Source organism: Rana temporaria, chromosome 8 (assembly GCF_905171775.1).
Source record: "Rana temporaria chromosome 8, aRanTem1.1, whole genome shotgun sequence".
Lineage (NCBI taxonomy): Eukaryota > Metazoa > Chordata > Amphibia > Anura > Ranidae > Rana > Rana temporaria.
In genome coordinates, this window is record NC_053496.1 from 124,911,903 (window position 1) to 124,936,339 (window position 24,437).

Sequence of the window (24,437 nt, forward strand, 5' to 3'; positions counted from 1 at the left end):
ATTTTTCTTAATAAGCTACTATAAAGTTCCCGAAGAAGCGTCCATACAACGCGAAACATGTTGGGCTAAACACCGTTAACATCCCACCTTTTTGAGAATCCTACTGGTCTTCAAATCTTCTATTGAGTGGTTGTGAATCTCCCACTTTTTTGTCGATCCTTATACAATTATATTTTCAAATTATAGGTGGTTTGTCACATCAATGTGTTTGTATTCTCTGGCCATAATTGTGGCATTTTTTTATTCAACTTGTTTTTTTTAATCAATTTTGTATTTTATCTATATAATAAATATCCATTTTTTTATTCTAGTACACCTGTAAAGTCCATTATCCATCCTATGCACACGTGTATTTTTCTCTATACATATGTGTATATCCATTTTTTCATACTAGCTCATTATGAAATACTTACCTCAGAGTGTAGCCCCCGTATCGGTGCCCGGTCCATGCTATGGGAGCTGACATCTTGCCCTCGGAGTGTCTTCCGGGATTGCAGCCTTGGCGCTGTGAGTGTCCGGAGCCCGCATGGGAGTTTTCTTCCCGGCAAGGTTCGGCAATGCTGTCGGACCTTAAACTGGGGCATTCAGAGCGCATGCACCGCTGACATCAGCAGCTGCATGCATAGGGAATATCACCTAAACCGTACAGGTTTAGGAGGTATTAATTTTACCTACAGGTAAACCTTATAGGCTTACCTGTAGGTAAAAGTGTAACATTTGGGTATACAACTGCTTTAACACTCCTGACAAATGAACATGTAAACATACATATTACCAAAAATAAAATAAAAAATACACCAAAAGTAAACAAGTCCATTTTGTTTTATTTTTCAGTATCAAATTATACATTGTATGAATGTACCACAGACTGTGCTAATGTCACAAACTAGTAAAATGGGAGGGGAAAAAAGGCTTTCCTCAATATTGTTACCAAACTGTGCACCGCTACCAAAAATTACTTCAATAGGAAACCAACAAATGTATTTTGGTATCCACCCCCTCCATTGGCCATGTTTGGTTTAAAACCACATTTTGGCATTTCCTGACAGTTTTGCATGTGAAGTCTGTACCCAATTTAGAAAAAACAATGCACCATTATTAAATACAACAAAATATAGCTTACACAACAGTCTATAAGGGCACTGACAGAAGGCAATTTATTGCGCTCTGGAGAATGTAAATATTACAGGCTCTGCTGCATACCATCTTAATAGTTGCCCAGCAGAAGAACAAAGACATTTCCTCTACAGAGAAACTGTGAAAATGATGTTCTTAGGAGGCCATCACCACACCTTTCCCTTCCAAAAAGACTACTGTAAGCCCTGCTGATCCCCGTTGATAGATCTAAAGAATCTGGGTCTGAATTGATACTCAATTAGCTTCTTAAATTACAATTTGTGAGCATATGTGCGTAAATATTTGAAGGCCCATTCACACCAATATCTGCCAAAGAGTTTTTCTGCTAAAGATTTTCTCTTCCAATAAAATAATGGATAAATGTTGTAGGAGGCTGTACCTGATATTACATTTAAGACTTAAGCAGCAATGTTGTCCAGACAGTGTGCATGATCAGATAATTACATTTCACCAAGTGATAACCCAACAAGTTAAGTTACCTTGAGTACACCCATTTAAACATTGCCCTCCCCAAATACTGGACAAATTTATTGGAGAAGAGGTAGAGAGATATGTGGGGAGGGTATATACTATATTTGTGAAGCTGACAGGAGAACAGAGTACAGTTCCTTTTTATGCCTGTGTAGAGGGGAGGAGAAAGGAGGAACTAGGGACCTGCAGATCTCTTTTCACAGGCTGCATCCCTTTCATTATTTGAAGTCCGGTTTTTCTGGAAAAGTGCAGCCAGCTCGTCGAATAACCACATTAGCAGAATAATGACCAGCTCGGATACACTCTTCCAAAGGCTTTTCAGACACCAACTGAGAAAGAAAACCTGCAGAAAAAAAAAACAAGACATACTTAGCAGTGTATGCATCTGCCACCATTCTATAAGCTAGGCACGACATGCCATATGAATCAGACTTCTAGACAATAGTAAACATGATCACAATTTAGTGGAAGCCGATCGTTCCCACGCTAAACTCATTTTGCCTGTTACGATGAATGCAGAGATCGACTTCAAAAGTGGGCGAGTAATCGTGACAAATTGATATGGCATTCCAGAAATCTTATAGGTGAATTAATGTTGTAGTTACCACTGAAGATCCTTCCTATTTAATAGGCGTTAAGTCCTGCAAACACCAACAGCCTCTATTGTTCTACAAAGCTTGTTCTGTCTTGGTGCTTCTCTTGTTCTGACATGAACCTTCAAACTAAATAAGGTTGAGAACATATTACCTTTCTGTCCCTTAACCCTTTTGTGACTGGAGGTTTTTGAAGCTTATATGCAAAGACCAAGTTTAGCTGTGTCAGGAGTTAGTCAACTTTAGAATTAACAATGAGTAGTTTGTCCGAGACATTGGGCCTTAGAACCAAGAACACACTGATGCACATTCCAAGTTCTCTGCTGCGAGGTAAATTAACATTCTCATAAGTGGTATTTTTTTCTTTTTTTTTTCTACCTCCTCCCCATAAGTGGTATTTTACATTTAGACTCCAAGTATAATTAAAAGGTAAAACTTTTTTCTTAGTTTTGGATTGAGTGAAGAGGGATTCGAACGCGTCAGTTTTTATTGCAGTCTGTGCCCATTAGGGAGATTTACCCTCTCTATTTGTCCTCTTTACCATCATCATTAAAAGTGAAAGTAAAAGAAAATCCCACATTTTGGATTGGCCACCAGAAAAGTAATAGAGGGGAAATCTTCCAATGGTAGCCTGGGGTCCCCAAATAATTCCATTAATTTGCAGGGATTTCCGTTAACTTCCTGTTTGGCTATGGACAGTAAGCGAAATCTCTCTATTGGGACATGGATAGCGAGAAAAAAAAAAAAAATGTTTTTACAGGGGTTATAACCATCCCTTGCTCTATTAAAAAAAAAAGTTCTACTTTAAAAGTCCTATGCTGTCACAAAGGCATGAAAGGGGATCTTATAGATTGGGGTAAATGTACCACAATGTTTTTTAGACAGATATTGGGGTCAATTCACAAAGAGAAACGTTATTGGTTTCCTTCATTTGTTAAATTACCACCTCTTATTTTTTTTTTTTTTTTTTTTTTTTTTTTTTTTTGCCACTTCAGACTTCACCACAGCGAGAGACTTGCTCATGATTTTATTCATAATTCCGTCTCTACATCAGGTTTAGCATCATTTGTGGTGCATTTCTTTTGCATATTTTTATACTTGTTATTTTTATTTTATTTATTTGTTTGTTTTTATATTTTCATCTTTTTTTTTTTTTTTTTTTTTTTTTTTTTTTTTTTTTTTTTTTCACCGTTTAGAACTCACTCTTTTATAGTAAGTACGGAATTTTTAAAAGGTTTTATCTGCGTGACAAAGAAATACCCAGCACCCCATCTCCCCCTCCCCAACTAAATCCCCCCTCCCCCCCCTACCCCCCCCTCCCTTGACCATCCCACGACTCCACTGTAAGAATTCCTTCCCTTAATTGAAAAATGCGTTCCTATTCCTCTCTCAGGTTTTCTGCGAACCTCCAGGACTGTTTAAATTCCATCCAGGGTACCCATATATCCTTTTTCCCTACCTCGTGTTTATAGCTCCCGTATTTTAATTTCTCTCTCCTATAAGTGTCCTCTACGGAGTCGATCCACTCCCACATTTGCGGACTTTTCGCGTCTCTCCATTTAAGGGGAATCAATCGTTTCGCTGCGTTCAATAAATGAGGGATCAGTGAACCCTTGTACTCCTTCTCTGGAATCTCCCCCCCATGAAAGAGAACTACCCATGGGTTATCTTCCACTTCTTTTTTTGTTATTACCTTTATCAGGGCCAAGATTTTTTTCCAATAAGCTTTAATTTTCAGGCAGTCCCACCATAGGTGTGCCATTGTTCCCCTTGACTCACAACCTCTCCAACATTTCTCTGACTCTCCCCCTCTGAATTTTGCCATTTTATCTGGAGTGGCATACCACCTCGTCAAGCATTTGAAGTTCATCTCGGCAGTTCTTACATCTACTGCCGAGGTGTGGGTCATTTTCAGGATTCTTCCTATGGTCGTTTTCCCCCTTGGGACCCCTAAGTCCGTTTCCCAATTTTGGATGTATTTTAGCGTGTCCAACTCTTCCGTTTTCTGCAAGTAATTATAGATTTTAGATATATTTCCCTTTGAGCTTTCGATGCTACACAATTGTTCCAATAAGGTGTAATCCTCTTGTGACCTCAAAGGGTGTGGTAGGCGCTTGACGAATGACACTAACTGCAAGTATCTCCACTCGTCGAGCGCCCTAATTCCAATCCTATATTTAATATCGTGAAGTGTCCTAATTTTGCCATCTAGTGTTATATCTTTTAACTGTGTTCTATTTGTGATCCAATTTCCCCCTACTTCTTTTGTCCCTGGAATAAAATATTCGTTTTCTTTTAAATCAATAAAGGGTGAGTTGAATTCTGTTTTTAATTGTTTGTGAAGTCTATCCCAGATCCTCCATGCATTATGAGTAATTGTGTGTGTTGAAGTGTGTAAGGATCTGTGTTGTGGTGGATTCCAAATTAATCTCCCTAACTGTGCCCTTGCTAATGTGCATTCAATATTTATCCATCTTTTGTCCTGGGATTCTTTAGCCCATTCTATAACCCGTGAGAGAACCGAAGCATTATAATACAATCTGATGTCGGGTACAGCTAAGCCTCCCTTTTCCTTGGCCCGTTTTAGAATTTGAGCAGACACCCTGTGTTTTTTATTATTCCAAATATAGTTCATTATGAGGGAGTTAATTATTTTAATGAATGACGGTGGTAGGTATATTGGGACCATTTGAAACTTGTATAGGATTTTTGGGATGAGAACCATTTTTACTACATTTATCCTCCCGAACCACGAAATAGGTCTATTGAATATGTTTTTAATTTCCCTTTTTATTTCGTTGAGCAGGGGGATAAAATTTATTCTATATATTTTCTTGATGGTATTTGCCAGTTTTATTCCCAAGTATTTTATTTCTTTTTGCCATTTAAAATTATATTTCTTCCGCAGATATTGTTCTTCTTCTTTAAGAATATTGATATTTAAAATCTCCGTCTTTTCTGTATTCATTTTGAAGTTTGACACCTCACCATATTGTTTTAAAGTAGCTATTAACTTCGGGAGAGTGACTCTTGGACTACTTATATAAAATAAAATGTCGTCTGCGAAGGCGGATAATTTGTGCTCATCTTCTCCAACCTCTATTCCATATATTTCTGGATTTTGTCGGACCATTGCCAGCAGTGGTTCCAGTGATAAAACAAAAAGAAGAGGGGACAGGGGACAGCCCTGCCTGGTTCCATTTCTCATCTCGAAGGGTGCGGATAAAGATCCGTTGATCTTGATCCTAGCGCAAGGGTGGAAATAGAGCGTTTTGATCCATTTGATCATCCTTGGGCCAATTCCTATACATTCTAGTGTTTGTATCAGGAACCCCCAGTCTACCCTGTCAAACGCTTTCTCAGCGTCTACTGACAGGAATAGACCGGGGGTCCCTCTTTCTTTGATCTGCTCCATGAGAAGAAGTGCCCTGACCCCATTGTCCTTTCCCTCCCTCCCAGGTATGAAACCAACCTGGTCTGGATGGACAATGGTAGTCATCACCCCCTTCATTCGTTCAGCCAAAATTTTTGCATACAGTTTGGTATCTGCATTCAGGAGTGAGATGGGTCGGAACCCTGAACAATTCGTATTGTCCTTTCCCTCTTTTTTAATGACAGTGATCGTAGCTGTTAATGCCTCTCTGCTCATCTCGTAGTCTCGCCCCAACCCATTGAAATATTGACATAGTCTAGGGACTAAGATAGTACTAAACCTTTGTATGTAGGCCGACGTGAAGCCGTCTGGTCCCGGGCTTTTCCCATTGGGAGTATTTTTTAAGACCTCACTTATCTCCTGTTCAGTAATACGTTCCTCCATTCTTTCTATCTCTAACTCTTCTATCTTCGGTAGATTAGTTTGCCGTAATACTTCCCTGATCTTATCCTGTTTTTCGGCAGGGTCCCTGGTCTTCTGTTGGACATTGTATAGTTTTTCGTAATAGCTTCTGAAAGATTCTGCTATTTTATTTGTCGCGTATACTAAGTCCCCATCCCCATTCCTGATTTTTTCGATAAAATTCCTGGTTTTCTTTTTTCTTATCATTCTGGCCAAGTTTTTGCTAGGTTTATTTCCCCAGACATATCTTTCACTCTCTATCCTGTCTATGAAATTCTTGGTTTCTTGCCCGGCAAGGGCTTTATATTCATCCCTTGTTAAGGTTAACTTACGGAGTGTTTCCCTCTTTTGGCCCTGTAATTTATGTTCCTGTTCCAGCCTATATATCTCCTCTTTTAGTGTTTTTAATTTACTCATTCTTATTTTATTTTTCTTTGCCCCTTCTGCAATAAATATCCCTCTTATATACGCTTTGTGGGCGTCCCACAGGGTTGCTCCTGTGATTCCCTCCTTGTCATTCTCCCGAAAATACCATTCCAATTCTTTCTGTACTCTCTCGACCACAACCTCGTCTCTCAACAGACCTTCATCCAATCTCCATTCAGGTGGAATGCATTTTTGTATGGATGTGCTTATTTTCATGGTTATAGGGGCGTGGTCTGATAGCGTTATGATCTCACAACTTGCTTCGACCACCCTCTCCAAAAGTCTATGGTCTACGAGGACGTAGTCGATCCTCGAGTACGTCCCATGCACAGGGGAAAAAAACGTATAATCTCGTGTCTTGGGGTTAAGAATTCGCCAGACATCCACCATTTGGTTTTGTATCATTTGTTTTTTCAGTAGCTTAAGGTGCTCACCGTTATTCCCCTGAGCATGGGACGTACTATCGAGGCTCGGGCACATACAGAAGTTAAAGTCCCCCATCAACACCACATGTCCCTCTTCAAAATTTTTTAATTTTCTGAGGATTTTACTAATATATTTAGCCGAATTCACATTGGGTGCATACACATTTGCCAGAGTGTAGTCCTCCTCTCCTAGTTTTATTTTCAAGAACAAGAATCTCCCCTCCGGATCATTCAATCTGTCCACCAGTGTGTATCTAACTCCTCTTGCAAATCCTATGGCAACCCCCCGAGATCTCGATGAGACTGTATCTCCATAATACCAGACGGGATATTCAGATGACGACAGCTTTATATTGGACTCTAAGGTAATGTGGGTCTCTTGTAGGTAGGCAATGTCTACTTTATACTGCGTAAGTTCAGCAAGAATTTTATGTCTCTTAATATGGGAGTTTAATCCTTTTACATTATATGATAAGAACTTAATATCTGTCATTTATCTCTCTTTTTTTTTTTTTTTTTTTTTTTTTTTTTTGAGTTTGAAAAGAATTCTTGTGGAGTCGTTCAGATGGTCTGTGGAGTCGTTCAGATGGTCCCCCTCCCCTTACCCTCCCTTCCCCCACCTCCCTTTTCCCCCCCTCCCAATTCCCCATCCTCCCCTCCCTCCCCCCCCCCCTCCCTGGCCCACTATTGGCCTGGGAGCCGCTGGTAGAAGACTCATCATCTTCATCCTCGGCTCCTCTTTCGTGGTGGTGCTCAATGCACTCCATTGACTCCTCCTCCCTCTCCCTCCCCCCCCCAATCAGCCCCCTGATATTCTAGGCTAACCCAAGCCCCTCTAGCCCACCCACTCCGGTAAATCTGGAACGGTCAAGTCCATTTTTGAACAGAAATCTTTGAGTTCTTCCGGAAACCTAAGTCGTGCAGTTTTACCCCCCTTTATGCCTATAAGGCACGCAGGAAAACCCCAATGATATTTTATATTTTGTGCCCGCATCAGCTCTAAAAGGGGTTTCAGGTGTCTTCTCCTTTCTAGCGTTTCTTTCGACAAATCAGAAAATATCTGTAGTTCAGTCTCTCTATATTTCAGGGGGGGTTTCCCCCTAAGCCGTCCCCAAATTTCTGCTCTATCGATATAGTTCCTGAAACGTACCACTACATCCCTAGGACCGGATCTTTCTGTCTGTTGGGGGTTCCCTACTCTGTGAACTCTATCGATCTTGAGGGGCTTGGATTCTACTGATCTCTCCAGTAGGGGATTAAAAATTGTGTTCATGATATCTCTAAGATCTTCATCCCTATCTTCTACCACCGATCTGATTCTGAGGTTCTGTCGCCTGTTGCGGTTCTCCTGGTCTTCGATCCTATATGCAGTCAATCGCTGATTTTCGGTCAGGGTCTTAACTTGCTTTTTCAGGGAGTTAATTTCCTGGTCCTGTTCTTCTATTCTCCTTTCCGTTTCGACCACTCTTTCACGCAGCCCACCGAGATCTATTCTTACCTTGTTAATTTCTGTCTTTATAATATTTTCCATGACGTTTTCCATCCTCTGCAACATTGCGTTCATCTCTGCCTTTGTAGGGGGATGTGTATCTTGGGCTAGCTCCTCAGCATTTGTTTGCTCTTGTTCACTTTCTAGTGTCGTTTCACTTCTAGAGCTCTCCGCACTATCTACCCCTTTCTTTTTATCACTCTTCTTCTTTTCAGTCTTCTTTGCGAGACCTGGACTTTTAAGGGTCCCTTCTTGAGTCATATATTGCTGAATGGAGCTATTCCCCGAATTATTCTTAGTTGGTTTAGTAGTACCGCCTCTCGTAGCTCTATTCATTTTATTGGAGGGTCTGATTCTCTTCCCCAGTTTGGAAACAGCAACTAGGGAGAGGTCCGTGAAGAGGGGTCAATGGAAGGGGGGACCCCAGGACGAGGGTGTCTCCACTGCCAGTCTAACCCTTTTCCCATTCAGGTTTTATCTGTACCAATCACTCAATACCTATTATGGTCGGGCCTGCCGTATCTTCCCGCTTATCCGCTTATCCTCTTATGCTGGGTATGCCAGCGGTGTAGTTTAGGGGTATTTTTCCTCCTTACTCAGGAGTATCCGCCCAACCAAGTGGTAGACTGCTATAGGCCAGCCACCTTTGAGTCCTACTCCAGGTGTATCCTGTAGGGTTGTATAGTTATAACCGCTAAACCGTTGTTACTTCGGGGACAGTATATAACATGTTATCCCGTGAATCTCGTAAGTCCCAGCCCAGAGTCTCTATAATGGGAAATGCTCCACAAATGTCCTGTGTGATTTAATACTGTGACTGCACCCTGTATGAGGGTATTACACTCCTTAATCAGTAAAGGCTTACTAGGTTTAATACCGGTGATACCGGTTTATCTCTCTTCCTCTTTAGTCGCAGCACATCATAGTCAGGACTTACTTATCAGAGCTCCCAAGATCGAGGTAATTATTTTATCGGTACTCCCAAAATCAGAGGGGCTCACTGCATTCCATCACAATCACAATTCAACCTTTTCCCTCTTTCCTTTTTCTCTCCCTCTCCCCTTTCTCAGTGTTCCCAAAGTCCAGGCAAGTATTACTCTATATCACCGACCAGATTTACTTATCCGCTCGCCCCAAGTCAGGACCGGTACTATATATATTACAGGGGAGACTCAAAAAAAAACAAGAGAAAAAAAAACAAAAAAGAAGAGACGAAAAAACAGGGAGTTCTTAATATTTCAGTTTCTCCTTCCCCAGTAGCTTTTATGCCCTTTATGTAGCCATCTTCAATACAGGTACTAGATTCAATGCCTATCTCAGCTGATCCTTCATTACCACATGCAAGTTTAATATCCTGACCAATTACCACCTGTTTCTGTCAGTCCAACCAGGGTTTTTTTTTTTTTTTTTTTCCACTAGGGGTTTGACCTAGTGCTGTGTCTTTAAATCATACCCGACTGGTTTATGCAGTGGGGGGGGGGCGAGGATGTCCCCGGGGGAGAGGGGGGGGATCGGGACGGCACCCGACCCTGCTCGGCTCTACTGAGCGTCTCACCCAACCGGAGGACCCACGCTTTCTGCCCGCCTGATAGATCCGGCTTCCTCCGCTGCTCTCCTCCTCCTCATATGCAGCTGCTGTGTTCCAAGCCGCGCTCGCCTCTTCACACATCCGGGTGCGTCCTGGGTCTCGGCTGAGCAAAGGGTCGTGTTGCGCCGAGCTAGATCTGCGGCTCCAGTTTTCCGGATGTCAGCCTCTCACGCTGTCATCCTCCGGTCCTCCGGTCAGCTGCTGGTGTCCTCGGATCCCCGCCGCTCGCAACCTCGAGCCATGGAGCGCGCGGCACCTCCCACCCACGCACTCGTCACGTCCGCATCCGCATCCTCTCCCACCACCTCTTATTTAACGCTTGCAAACATGGTATTCACGAAAGCTATAATCGTTATTCAACATAGTCGTTATGGTTTTCAACTGACTCGTTATCCAATCGTTATGCTAACTTTTGAAATGTAATTTCATTTAGACGAACGGTATTTTAACTACCCAAGAGTTATTTTAACGTCCCAAAGCGTAATAATAACATCTAAGATTGTTAAATAACGCTGGAGAGATGCATTCTGGGAGCAGAAGGGGAGGAGAACAGTTCTTCTTAAGTACGTGTTTCCACTGACATTCCTGCTATTGTCAAAAAAAACACGTTTGATTTGATCCCGCTCTTCACGTAACTTGCCCATATGAATATATTTTGGAGCAAGTTGTCGCAGTGCTTGCAGGACCTCCACCAAGCAGCGGGAAAAGCTTGGCTGTGAGATTCCAACAATCTCCCCACTAACATGTTGGTATGAGGCCTTTCCTAAAAAATGGAGAACTGACAAAAAACGCACAAGACCTGGTACTGCATAACTTCTCTGTGCGTTTTTCTAAAGCCATGTGTATTTCCTCATACAGAGAAATCATGGCAGATGATAATCGGAATTAAGCTATCACCTGGGTTTCAGAAAAGTCATACATATTTAACGATTTGAGTCGTTAAAACAACGATCGAAACGTTTAATAACGATTCACACCTTAAAATATCGGTTCCGTGTAGTGAAACGTTATTTGATGATTTTTTAAAGCGTTAAATCGTTTAGTGAATTGAACTAGCTTCAATAACATGCAAAATCGACCGGAATCTGCAAATAAAGTTTTGTGAATTGACCCCATTGTATATAAACGTATATCTGTTTTGCAGTGCATACAACCTTTGTTTTGAAAAACACTACATGAAGAAATTCATAGAACACTATAGGCTCACAGAGCTGTACAGTGGGAAGAGTCACTGCTCTGGCTCACTGACTGTATAAATTTCAAAAAGAGTGACCATGTAAAAAGCTCTGTAGTCAAGGAAAAACCTGAAACAAGCAAAAAGCACTTAAAGCGGAGTTCCACCCAAAAATTTAATTTCCGCTTTAAGTGCAGGTGACCTTGCACCGGAAGGAAGTTCACCTCTTCCCCCTCCCTCCCTGAAATCTTGTGGGACCTACCACAGGTCCCAGAAGATTGCCCGGCCATTCACAGCGTGCCTCGCACATGCACAGTGCGCGCCCAGCTGTGAAGGCTTCGTACGCCCGCATCGTTTGACCGTGGGACAGGTGAGTCCGATTATTAAAAGTCAGCGGCTACACCTTTTGTAGCCGACTTTTAAATGGGTAGAACTCCGCTTTAAAGTTTACTGTGCATGAAGCTGGATTCTGTAGGAATCTTCATTGCAGGGCTGCCTTTCCCTCTTCCTGCTGCTGAAATTCTGGAGTGGTGGTGGCTGAACGATTTGAGTCTCCGGGCTCAGCTGCACTAAAAGATAATCCAAGATACGTTTCCCTCCTGCCCACTCCTCACGTTATTTCACAGATTACACTGGCTCTAACACTATATGAGAATGAAGCAGAGTATTCTGTGACTAATCACTCTCTCCATTCACAGATCATATTACAGACAGTGTAATTGGTTAAAGAACTTTTCTCAATGTAGGCAAGGGTAGGAGGGAAAGCGTTCCATCAGATAAATCTTTAGTGAAGCTGAGCCCACAGATCTCAAGATGTTAACTCCCACACCACAGAAAGTGCAGAAGCAGGACACAGCAGCCCTAGAGTGAATCTTTGTACAGAAACCAGCAGCCTGGACATCATTACAGGTAACAAAATGTAGAGAAAATTCAAATATTTTTGGTTAAATGTCAGTTTAAGCGTTTAGGTCCGCTTTAAATCAGGGTGTTCCGATTTGCTTTACTGATTTGGGGTTGTGTGTCACTACCAGAATAAAAAATAAATAAATAAATAAAAAGGTATGTAGACACAACAGAGGACAAGAATAAAATATGTATATTAATTTCTTGCATCACTATTATACAAGTCTTTATAAAAAAAACACAATGACTGTATGTTTACTAGCTTTCTTCAGTTCTCATTTAATTACATTTGCAAAAAAAAAAAAAAAAAGATACAGCAAAGCGATCATTACAAAAGCACCACATTGCATAACAAAATAATTAAAGGGATTGTAAAGGTGCGGCTTTTATTTTCTAAATTGGTTCCTTTAAGCTAGTGCATTGTTGGTTCACTTACCCTTTCCTTTGATTTCCCTTTTCTTTGTTTGAATTTCTCACTTCCTGTTTCTCCTCAGTAAGCTTTCCACCATCATCCGAGCGGTGGAAAGTCATTTAGAACAGCTTACTGAACAGCTTACTGAGGAGGAACAGGAAGTGAGAAATTCAGACAAAGAAAACAAAGAAAAAAACATTTAGAAGGGAAATTGAAGGAAAAGGTAAGTGAACCAACAATGCACTAGCTTAAAGGAACCTATTTAGAAAATAAAAAACAAACCTTTACAACCCCTTTAATCTGAACCTGGAAGATAACCAGTGTGCTACAAAACTATAAATGAAAGACATTCTTAAAATCTTCATTGCTTGCATTTGCTACCAAGTGTTGGCATGAACATTTTCATGCTATTAAAACTGTGCTGATGCATGCAATTTAAAGTTACACATGAGACTGAATACTACATTTCATGCACTTGTATCCACTGTAATTTCAGCTCCCAGCAGAGAGGTTGTATGCTGGCAGGTGATTTGTCTGATGTGTTGGTTGGTAAGTAGTTTAGCAAGATAATGGCTAGAGCTTAGTGCAATAAAAGGCACTGCATTCAAAATATTCTTGAAGGTTAGCAGCAGGAATCCCTAGAATGCCAAGGAATTTATATAAATCATGGGTTAACATATACATCAGGGACATAAGATCACAAGGACATAAACTCCTGGAGTCCAACATGTGGCCTGCTGTGCTTTGCTCATCAAATCAGGTCAGCAACACAGCGGGCTGCACAGAGAGTGGCTATGGAGCTTAACCCAACGCCTGTCAATGAAGTCGCAGTCAAACATTAAGCCCAGGAGACAAATGTATCTTCTCCTGCTACAGAGCACTTGATAAGAGCACACTGCAGTAGAGCACCATTGGCAAATAAAAAAACAAAGATTGAGATTGATGCAGGCGTTTTGTCAGCCTTGGCGACCTGTCAGATTTTGTAAGGGAAGTGACATTCCGTCTGCGCCATCTTGCTACACCCCACACTCGTCCATAGTAAGGATACACTGAGAAGGGGGAAGGTGGACACCTTGTTACACCCACCAGAGTTTTGCATTTTACACTTATTTACAGTAAAGCAAGTTTATATAGTGTAATAAAGTACTCAGAACTCACTGGTTTGATGTTGAGTTTTAAAAGAAGCGGCAAGCCTGCTTATCTCACAGGTTTGCTAATCTGACAAAAGTTTGCTGCTTTTTAAATTCAACATGTAAACAGTTAGTCAGACGGAGTTCTAAGTACTGTATTTCACTTACCGTATTTTCCGGCGTATAAGACGACTTTTTACACCGGAATTTCACAGCCAAAATCCGGGGGTCGTCTTATACGATTGGTATAGCAGCTGCTCGTCGATATCAGCTGCCAGCTGCTCTGTACGGCTGCATGTATTCTGTATATGCGCCGCTTAGCCAATCCCGATGCACTGTGTGATGACAGAGCATGCTAAGCCTGCTCGGATTGGAGTAATGACCTCTGCCAATCCGAGCAGGCTACATTTATGTAGCCTGCTCGGGTTGGCAGAGGTTGTTATCCAATCCGAGCAGGCTTAGCATGCTCTGTCATCACACAGTGCATCGGGATTGGCTGAGTGTGCATATACAGAATACATGCAGCCGTACAGAGCACCCGGCAGCTGATATCGATCGAGCATAGTGATTGGCTGAGCACGGCGTGCATTTTACAAACTACATAGAGCTGTACAGAGCACCCCGGCGGGCTTCTTCATTACTTCCACACAAGGGGGTCGTCTAATACGGTGAGTAGACTACAAAACCACTGTTTTTAGCAGCATGTTAGGGGGTCGTCTTATATGCCGAGTCGTCTTATACGCCGGCAAATACGGTAATAAATTCACTTTGCTGTTAAAAATCAGTGTATAATGCAAAACTCTGGTAGGTGCAACAAGATTTACACCGCTTTTCCCCTGCTCAGTGTATCTTACTATGGAGGAGTGTGGGGTGTAGTAGGATGATGATGGTGACGAAACGCCACTTCCGTCACACATTCTGACGGGTCGTTCAATCTGGCGAAACACAGGCATGAAGCCTGCGCCACTGTTCTAAACCCCGCTCCAAATTAACAAAAGAGAAGCAAGCCTCTTTGTTAATTGGGAGTGATTTGCTTTGTTTTCTATCCTGTGTTTGCCCTAGACAAGCAGAGAGCTGGGGCGGCTTGCTTTGGCTTCCTCTACCTTCCCTCTTGCTCAACTAAAAATTAGAGGAAGAATGAAGACGGTTAACCCTGCTGTTGCGTGAATTAAAAGCCAGGCATACAGGCAGGAATAAAAAATAAAGTTTCACTAACCTATAAATTTCATATCCACGTACAGTACAGGCTGAATATTCATAGACCCTGTGTTATAGGCTGCTACATTCAGGTCACTAGAAAAAGCATTTCCCAAGCATGTCCCAAAAGCGTACCCCTATAACCCCCACTCTACCTTGTGAGTTTTTTAGTAAGCAAGGCAGAGTTACAGAATAGAGGGTGTGTTACAGAATAGAGTGGAGGGTGCCAATAGAACAGTGCCAACAGGCCCAACAAATCAAACAAGCAAGGCTCAAAGATTCAACTCAGAGTGCAGTTAAAGAATTTTGCAGCCCAAGGCTGCATCTGCAGAGGCCTGAACATCCACCTAGTAAACCCTTGAGAAAGTATCAACCAAAGAACAAATGGTGGACTTGCAAAGATGGGCAACCAATGCGTGATGTCCGAAAACCCAGAAAACAAAAATATTCTTAAAATACCCCATCTTTTAGAGCATAAGCCCTTACAATGAGTTGTGTTGGCCACCCAGCAATACTGGATTTAGAAGCATCTACTATAAGAAGGTACATTTTTCAAATAGAGGCCAACACTGTCAGATAGGGCACAAAGGAAGAAAAACAATGTCCGAGGTTGAAGGTTGATATCACCTTAGGTAGAAAAGAGGGTTTTGGGCTCAAGACCACTTCATCCTTGTGGTGAATCAGGAAGGGCTCTTTACAAGAGAGAACTGCTATCTCAGAAACACTTCTGACAGACGCGATACAGTCACCAAAAAGGACATACTGCAGGAGAGTTTACCCAAGGAGAGTTTTCATATTGGGTAGTTTCTGCAGGACAAGCAAAAGACAAAGATCCCAGAAGCACAGAGTAATGGGTGTTTGATTTGTGAGGCACCTTGAACAAATGTTCTAAAGCCAAAGATTTCAAGACTAAAATGGATAAAACAAAAATCTTAAGGCCACATTCTGGTCAACTACAGATCCTAAGGAAGACAGAATGTTTAGTAAAGAGTGATCTCTCAGCTGAAAAAAAAAAAAAAAAAAAAAAAAAAAAAAAAGATTTCCAGGTATGGCAGTAAAGTTTTCTTGAAGTGGATGTTCTGGCTCTAGATAAGGTGTGAATGATGGATTCTTCTGTCATTCAAAACCTGGCACGCAACAGCTATGCTGTTAAATCCAGTAACTGAGAAGTAGGATGGAACAGGGGGCTTTGAGACAGCAGGTCTGGCCTGCTTAGAAGAGGCAAGGGGTAATCTCCCAGTTGTTTGAGTATGTGTATGTACTAGGTTTTTCTGAGGCCAGTTTTGCAATAATTACTTGCTACTTCCGCCTCTATTTTGTAAAGCAGCCAAGCAAGAAAATGCATGGAAAATGCATGTAAGAAAAGGCAGATCCTGAAAGGGGAACGGAAATGGAATAATCATAGTATCCAATCCCAATGCTAGAGGATCCTTGGTTCTAGCTACAAACATGGGTAACTTTCTGAACCTGGAGTCACCCAATTTTGGACATAGGAGATTGAAGATGTTGGGATGAACGTACCATTCCCCCTGGACCAGAATGAAAACTCAGAATGAAAACAGAAGAGACTATTTTCACTTGACAGAGATGGTTTTCTGTTTTCCATCAGAGTACACAGATCAGCGCTGCAGCTGGTGTTCCAGCGTGACAGTTCGACAGAAGCTGGTCGCTATACCAGCTTCTGTTAAACAGAGGGGTACACAAAGACCAAAAGTGATGTGGTTCAGCATGATCAGGTATATCCGGCTTTACTTTTAAGGCTGACTCACTCCTGGTACCTACCTGACAATAAGCCACTGCTTTAGCATTGTCTGATAGCACCCTGATCGGGTGTCCCTGAAGAAGGGGGTCCAGTGATGCAAGTTCCAATATGCTAATAGGGAAATGAGAAATTGGAACCATTCTCCCCAGCCTGAGGTGCTGGTATTTTATTCTACATGCAATGACTTTTTCATTTCCAAGCCTCAATTGGAAATCCACTAAGCTAGAAGTTCTCTGATTGACTGGAAAGAAGCACAGGAACAATTGGGAGAAGGATTGTCTCTGTTCCAGGCCAACAGAATGCTGTGTTGAAGAAGCCTTGAGGGGAAGAAAGCAAAAGAAACTGCCTTGAATGAGGATACCATAAGGCCCATGGAGAATCACATTCAGGGGTGTCTTTTCGATCTTTAGGTCTGAGCATGTGATCTTAGTGAGGCAAGTTTGTTTTAGAAACAAAGGAACATTTTTGCCTGGGGCCATGTCCAGATCAAGTCCTAAGTATTCTAAACAAAGGGAGGGCTGAATGGCAGACTTGACTATCCACCCAAAAATCTATAGAATCTGGATAGTCCTTTGGAAATTTGCAGACCATTTTGCGGTAGAATCCTTGAGAAAGTTGTCTAGGGAACCTGTGATGTGGATGCACAGAGTTAAGAGGTCGAGTAGGGGTCCACCTTTGTAAGCATAGGATAAGCCAAATGACAGTGCGACAAATTGGAAGAGTTTGTCTCGTAGATTATGTAAGCAGTAGACAGTGCAGAAAAGTGCAGATGAGGAGGGTAAATTGGATTATGTAGGTAGACATCTTGAATGCCAGATATTCACATTTTCTCAGAGGCAATTACTGACTTTTTGCGGATGCCATTAGGGATTTTAGGTCAGAATAGGACGAATATCTCCACTATTTTGGTACCATAAACAGGGTTGAATAAAATCCTTTGAAGTTGTTCTCTAGAGGGAAAGGAATGACCACTCCCCGAGACAAAAGATGGTTTAGGGTGTTCTGCAAATTTGTGTCTTTGGCCACATATTTGCTGGCGAAAAAGAACAAAATGGTAAAGGGGTAGAGTTTTTAAATATTCTGCACCCTTTTAAAACAGACTGAACCCATAGGCCTGGGACATCCAACTCAGAGGAATGCAAACTGAAGCAGACATCTCCCCACTCTTAAGAATGTGAGTGCCTCTTAGTGAAGAAGGCATTGGGCTACTCACTCCAGTTTATAGCACCATTATATCAGTGCATGAAGCTTTGGCGATTCCCCAATATGGCTCCACATGCCGTATCACAGCCCTGCCTTCCTGCGAGTCCGCAGACCGTCTCCCATCTAAAGCAATAGATCACTTAAAGGGTTTGTTAACCCATCTATACAAGACTATGCCAGCCCCTCTATTAGAGGCTGGCATAGCACACTATGTCAGTAGTTTTCAAAAACGAGCGTTCTAAATTCTCAATTTGAGCTGTCTTCAGTCAGTCACATTACTCTGGATGCTTTACAGCTCCAATATTTGCTTCTGTGTAAGGGCTTGTGATCTCCCTCTGACAATAGCCGGGGAGATAACGTGGCCGCTCGTCTCCTCCTCAGATTACACAGCACAAGCACTGTGCAGTGTAATCTACTTTAAGGGACCAGGTGACCTGTGTATATATTTTTTGGGGTTAACAAACACTTGAAAGCTCTGTTGCTGGATGCACTAGATAACCATCCAGATTTTCTAATAAAAAAAACACACACAGACAATTTTTCCAGGGTGCACCATGTTATGTACCAAATATAGAGAACTTACAAAAGCTAAATCATTGTGGAGCCCTCTTGACATGTGAAGGGCTGATTTTGATTCCCCCTATAATTGGCATGTTCATGATTGCCAAACACAGTACTTACCTCCAACAAATGCATCCCCAGCTCCATTTGTGTCTACTATTTTACCCTGGTCAATCTCCAACACTGGGAATGCCACAACTTCATCCACTGAAAAAAAGAAAAAGTTATAGATTACACAGCATATCATAACATGTGAAAAACTTAAAGCGGGAGTTCACCCATTTGTAAAAAAAATTTTTTTATCCCCTTAGCTTCCTGCTCGTTCGGTCTAGGGGAATCGGCTATTTGTATTAAAATATGAGCAGTACTTACCCGTTTTCGAGCTGCATCTTCTTCCGTCGCTTCCGGGTATGGGTCTTCGGGAGTGGGCGTTCCTTCTTGAGTGACAGCCTTCCGAGAGGCTTCCGACGGTCGCATCCGTCGCGTCACTCGTAGCCGAAAGAAGCCGAACGTCGGTGCGGCTCTATACTGCGCCTGCGCACCGACGTTCGGCTTCTTTCGGAAAATCGTGACGCGATGGATGCGACCGTCGGAAGCCTCTCGGAAGACTGTCAATCAAGAAGGAACGCCCATTACCGAAGCCCATACCCGGAAGCGACGGAGAGGATGCATCTCGTAAACGGGTAAGTACTGCACATATTTTAAAATAAATAGCCGATTCCCCTAGTAAAAACAAGCAGGAATCTAAGGGGGAAAAGTGCCCTCTAAGGGTGAACCCCCGCTTTAAGGCCCATCATACAACCCCAATTCCCAAAAAGGTGGGTGCTGTATAAAATCTACATAAAAAACAGAATGCAATGATTTACAGATCTCATAAACCCATATTGTATTCACAATAGAAAACATATCCAATATTTAAATTAAGAAAATATACCAATTTTTATTATTTTTAATTGGTCAAAGGTCTGGACCGCAGGCAGACCAGTGAAGCACCCGGACTCATCTACTATGAAGCCATGTTGTTGTAAGATGCAGTATGAAGTTTAGCTTGGTCCTGCTGAAGTATGCAAGGCCTTCCCTGAAAAATACGCTCTGGACGGGAGCATATGCGGCTCTAAAACTGGGATATCTTTAAGCACTTATGGTGCCTTTCCAGATGTGCAAGCTGCCCATTCCATATGCACTAATGCACCTCCAGAACAATTAAAAGGTGAAGGCTTTTGAATCGAGTGCGGATAACAAGCTGGAAGGTACCCCTCTTTAGACTAGGGGACGCAGTGCCCATAGTGGCCACAATTTTGATATTTTGATTTGTTTCACCACAGAACAGTTTTCCACCATCTTAATGAGTTTTGCCACAGCTGCATTTCTGGACCATGTTCCGATATGGATTCTTGTTTGCTTGGAGCTTTACCTTGCATTTTTGAATGGCACGGCAAACTGTTAACAGACAGTGATTGGTGAACCCTTACCCATCTTTATTTCTTAGACATTTTAAGTTGACTTCAAGATTATCTTACTATACCCACTCATGTTACTGCCCTTTTGCAAATTAATCCAATTAGTTGCAAAGTGTTAATTGAGCTCTTCCTTGTTAGTACCACACTTTGCCAGATTTTTGTTGCACTGTCCCAATTTTTTTTGAGATGTGTTGCTGCCAACAATTTCAAAATTACTGCATTTCTTTTTTTTTTTGTTCTTAAAAATGGGTACATTTTCTCAGTTTAAATGTTTGATATATTTTCTGTTTTCTATTGTGAATAAAATATGGGTTTATGAGATTTTCAAATAATTGCATTCTGTTTTTATGTAGATTGTCACACAGAGTCCCATTTTTTTTTTAAATTGGGATTGTATATACGAGAAGCAATGCAAAAATATGTAAAAAAATTAATCAAAACATTTTAAAAGGGAACATGAATTATAAATGGTAACTCATGCATTTTCAATATTGCTGATCAAGATGCATTATACAACGGCTTTCATTTTTTGTTGTTGCAAAGAGTAAAAAAGGTGAGATCCTGCGTTTTAAGGATAACCGGTATGCACCCCCAATCATTGGAAAATGGGGGGCAGAAAGAGCATCCCCAAAATAAGTACTGTCTCTAAAGCCTTAAGATAAGTGAAGTGCTATGACAGAACCAAAAAAAGTGGTACCCTATTTAACTTCTTCAGCCCCAGATTTTACCCCCTTCCTGACCAGAGCACTCTTTACAATTTGGCACTGCGTCGTTTAAACTGACAAACAAAATTTGCATCCTTTTTTCCCTCACAAATAGAGCTTTATTTTGGTTGCATTTGATCATGTCTGCGGTTTTTATTTTTTGCGCTATAAACAAAAAAAGAGCAACAATATAAAAAATAAATAATTTTGGTAAAAAATAAAATAAAATTGCGTTTATAGATTGTAGATGCTATAACCTTTGTGCAAACCAAACTATGAGAAAGATTTAATGGGAAACTAGTAATTGCGAGGATCTGCGATTTTTTACTTTATTGCGGTGGACAGATCAGACACTTGACACATTTTGGGACCATTGACATTTATACAGCCACCAGAGCTATAAAAATGCACCGATTACTGTGCAAATGTCACTGATAGGAAAGGGGTTAACACTAGGGGGGCGATCAAAGGGTTAACTATGTTCACTAGTTAGTGTTTCTAACTGTATGGGGGAGGAGACTTATCGTTGCTCTCGAGCACAGGATCGCGGGTGACCGGCGGCGATCACACCTACCATCCATGTGCATTGGTTCCCCCACCGTGCCGCTGGCATGCGCCTCTTAAAAGGGAACATACGCATACCTTGTTTTCGGCAGCCGTGCCATTCTGCCGACGTATATCGGCGTGAGCCGATTGGCAAGTGGTTAAAGCACTGGTGCCAGACAAAGGATCAGATGTAACGCGGTATTAAATCCAAAAGTAAAAAATTTATTATAGTCACGCTTACCAAGTCTTAGATGTGGTCGCTGCATTAGTTTTCTTTTTAGGCTTTTTTTCCCTATATTTTCCCTTGGTGATCTGGCAAGCAAATCTGTTTAACAGAACAAGCTGTAATGCAGATGTAGCAATTACAGTGTTGAGACAAAACCTTTACTACAGACAGGGATTTATGTAAGCCAAAAAGAAAAAAAATTGCTTATAAAGTGTTAGCTGGAGTTCAGTTTCAATTATTCGTGTACCGATGGTGTGTTACTGGTCAGTTCACAATATTAAAACAGGGGGGGAGGGGGAATGCCAAAACAGAGGGGAAAAAGCCTAAACAAAGAAAGCCAATGCAGCCACCACATCTAATAATTGCTAAACTGCAATACATTCAATTTTTGGTTTTGGTTTTTCTTACCTACAGAGGTAGATACTCATGGGGCAGAAAAAAAATAGCCCACCTGATCCCATAACAAGACAGGTAGGTCGCATGCAAAACCCTGTTCAAGGTCAGCACCCTTTACTGGGCATTAAAGAAGCCCACTTTCAGCACAGGGTTGGTCACCCTTTCAAAGCACCTCTAAAGGCTGTACCGACACAAGACTTAGAATGGTGGTAAAAAAATAAACACATGGTTCATCAAATTTGCCCCTTTTTAAACTGTTTCGCTTTTTTGTTTTAGGCATAACCTAGGTTTGTCTGACGCATGTTTAAAATTGACTGACCACCTATTGGACTACGTATGCTGCAAGTCTGGTCCAAGCTTTAACGACTGTTTCAGTAAAATACTTTCCAAGTTTATTTTTGAGCTTTGCTTCTGCTAGTTTGAAGCGATGTTCCAATGTTCTTGATCTTGGCTTTATACTGGCAATATAGTTCTGCTGAGTCTTATTCAACTTTGCAAGGGTTCAATCATGCTCCGCCTTTCCTCAAGATCGTACACAGTTCATGCAGTCTCTCCTGAGATGTTTTTTTCCCCTTAAACCATTTTTGTTGCCCCTCGCTGAGAGGCCGAGATAGATGCCGATCAAAGCATCATGGTGGATCTCTGACTGAGAGAACAAAGTGCGCTTCGGTAATCCATAGGCGTAGGGCCAAAGCTTTTCTTTGGCCATACTTCTCTTCTGAAACACAGGAGTGTATGCACTTGTGTTAATGTCAGGATTTACCAAGATACCACCAGATTGGCAGCTGGCTCAGTCTTTTAATGCTTTACTGAGAGCCTGAGCCAGCCGCACCCACCATCTCCAGCCTTACCCTCCAGTGAGCGCTGGAAGGGCAGAGTAGACGGACAATTTGCCGCTCTTTGCTCAGTGAAGATCAAGAACTGATAGATCATGTGATCGCTCAGTTCTCAGGCTTAGAGCAGGCGGAGAGACAGCATCACACCATTGCTGCAGTAGGGAGATGAAAATGAAAGTTTGTGTTTTTATTATGCCCACATTTCTCCTTTAACACTTACTAAACTTTACCAAACCTTTCCACCAATAACTGCTCATGAAGCTATGTGGTAAACACAGGACGGAACACAGCAGAACAGAAACTAATGCTTTACTCCTACTTTAATGCTTACAGACAGCTCTGTAGCTTGATTAGCAGCAAACTACAACACTTCTAGCAGAAACCACTGTGTAACGGTGTTCAATACAGACTTTATGTTCCAGCCACAACACATAACAAATGTATATACAAACACACTACCCCCACATGTTATATGTTTACTACGGTAGTAGTGGTCCCTTCTCTGCTTTCTATGTTGTGCAGCAACCAGTTGGGAATTTTTGAAAGCAGCTGGCCTGTCAGAACACAGTGAATTTCAGGGCAAAGCAAGATGGGGAGCTGAGAGGTGCCAGGACAGCCCCACTCGTTATGGGCACTGCTCTGTTCATTATCATGTCAATGGAGTCTGAGCCGACCAGACAAAGAAGGGTTATGAGAGCCTCCCAGAGCATCCTGACTCAATCAAGCGACAATATTTCTTACAAGAGCATCTGTAACACAGAACCGATTATGTGGGGCCTGCTTAGGGTTGTTCTGAAGGGATGTGGATATTTGAGCAGGTCGACAAGTAAAAAACAGCAAGGAAGTATAGCGATGACTTTGGTTCACAGAACAAAGGATCATTTTAGCCTCATCATATTCATTTGCAGAAGAGTCCATTATTGCCAAATTTCATTCGCTTGTTTCCATGTTCTGGACAGGCATTTTAACAGCAATTCCAATTAGGCCTCATTCACACAAGGCGGATCCGTTGCCACAGAGTCCACCAGCTTAGCGGGAGGTCTCTCTGTTAATCTCCGCTGAGTCGGCGGATGACAGGTCCCTCTCTGCTCACTGAGCAGAGAGGGGCTTGTCGAGCGCCGCCGATTTCTACGGAGAGATCGGACGAAAACTAACAGCATGTCCGTTTTCATCAAAGCTCACCCGATCGTATCGTCATACGTCTGATTTTAGTGGATTGGATGTCAGCGGACATTGTCACCGCATCTGTCGCTCCATAGATTTACATGGAGCGCCCGCTCAGGTCCGTTGAAAAAACTGACAGGCGGACCTGAATGGTCCGCCCGTGTGAAAGGGGCCTTATATTAAAAGTGTATGAAATTGTAATGGCACACACTGGATTACATTGGGAACATTGGTAAGGAAATTTCCTTTTAATAAAAGGTTCACTACAAATGCATACGTTTACATGTAGCATTAGGATTTGAAGCAAGCCTCAGGTTCCACAACAAAGAAACTATGTTTTTTCCTGAGGGCAGCAAATTTATTTGGAAGTAGTGATCTGTGCCCCAGAGAACCCCTAATCCAAATTGTATACAGTACTCCTAGTAATCCCTGGTGATGGTTGTGTGCTTCTAGTACAAGCAATGTCCTGGGTCTAGGGAGGCAACCTGGGAGGATTAAAGTGGTTCTAAAGTCAAATACTTTTTTTTAACTTAAAGTTGTAAAGGCAGAAGGTTTTTTATCTTAAAGCATTCTATGCATCAAGATAAAAAATCTTGTGTGTAGCAGCCTCCCCAGCACCCCCCTAATCACTTACATGAGCCCCATCTCTCCAGTGATGTCCACAAATGTCTAAGCCATCCAGGACACTCCTCCTGATTGGCTGAGACACAGCAGCGGCGCTTTTGGCTCCTGTACCTGTCAAAGTCAGTCAGCCAATCAAGGGATAGAGGGGGTGGGGCAAGGGCTCCGTGTCTGAATA

General features: G+C 42.0%; 1 protein-coding gene across 3 annotated transcripts in view; it reads right to left on the reverse strand.

Moving 5' to 3' along the window:
• Nucleotides 1–804: 804 nt before the first annotated feature.
• ADK (adenosine kinase) overlaps nucleotides 805–24,437 on the reverse strand; it is a 223,684-nt gene continuing 200,051 nt past the window's right edge. For 2 of the 3 annotated variants that reach the window (XM_040320664.1, XM_040320663.1), the window contains exons 10-11: nucleotides 18,427–18,513; nucleotides 1,827–1,951 (exon numbers count right to left, since the gene is read on the reverse strand). In XM_040320664.1, coding sequence (XP_040176598.1) covers nucleotides 1,827–1,951; nucleotides 18,427–18,513 — 212 coding nt within the window. Of the gene's footprint in view, nucleotides 1,952–18,426; nucleotides 18,514–24,437 lie in introns of all 3 variants that reach the window. The other variant, XM_040320662.1, reaches the window with a different exon arrangement.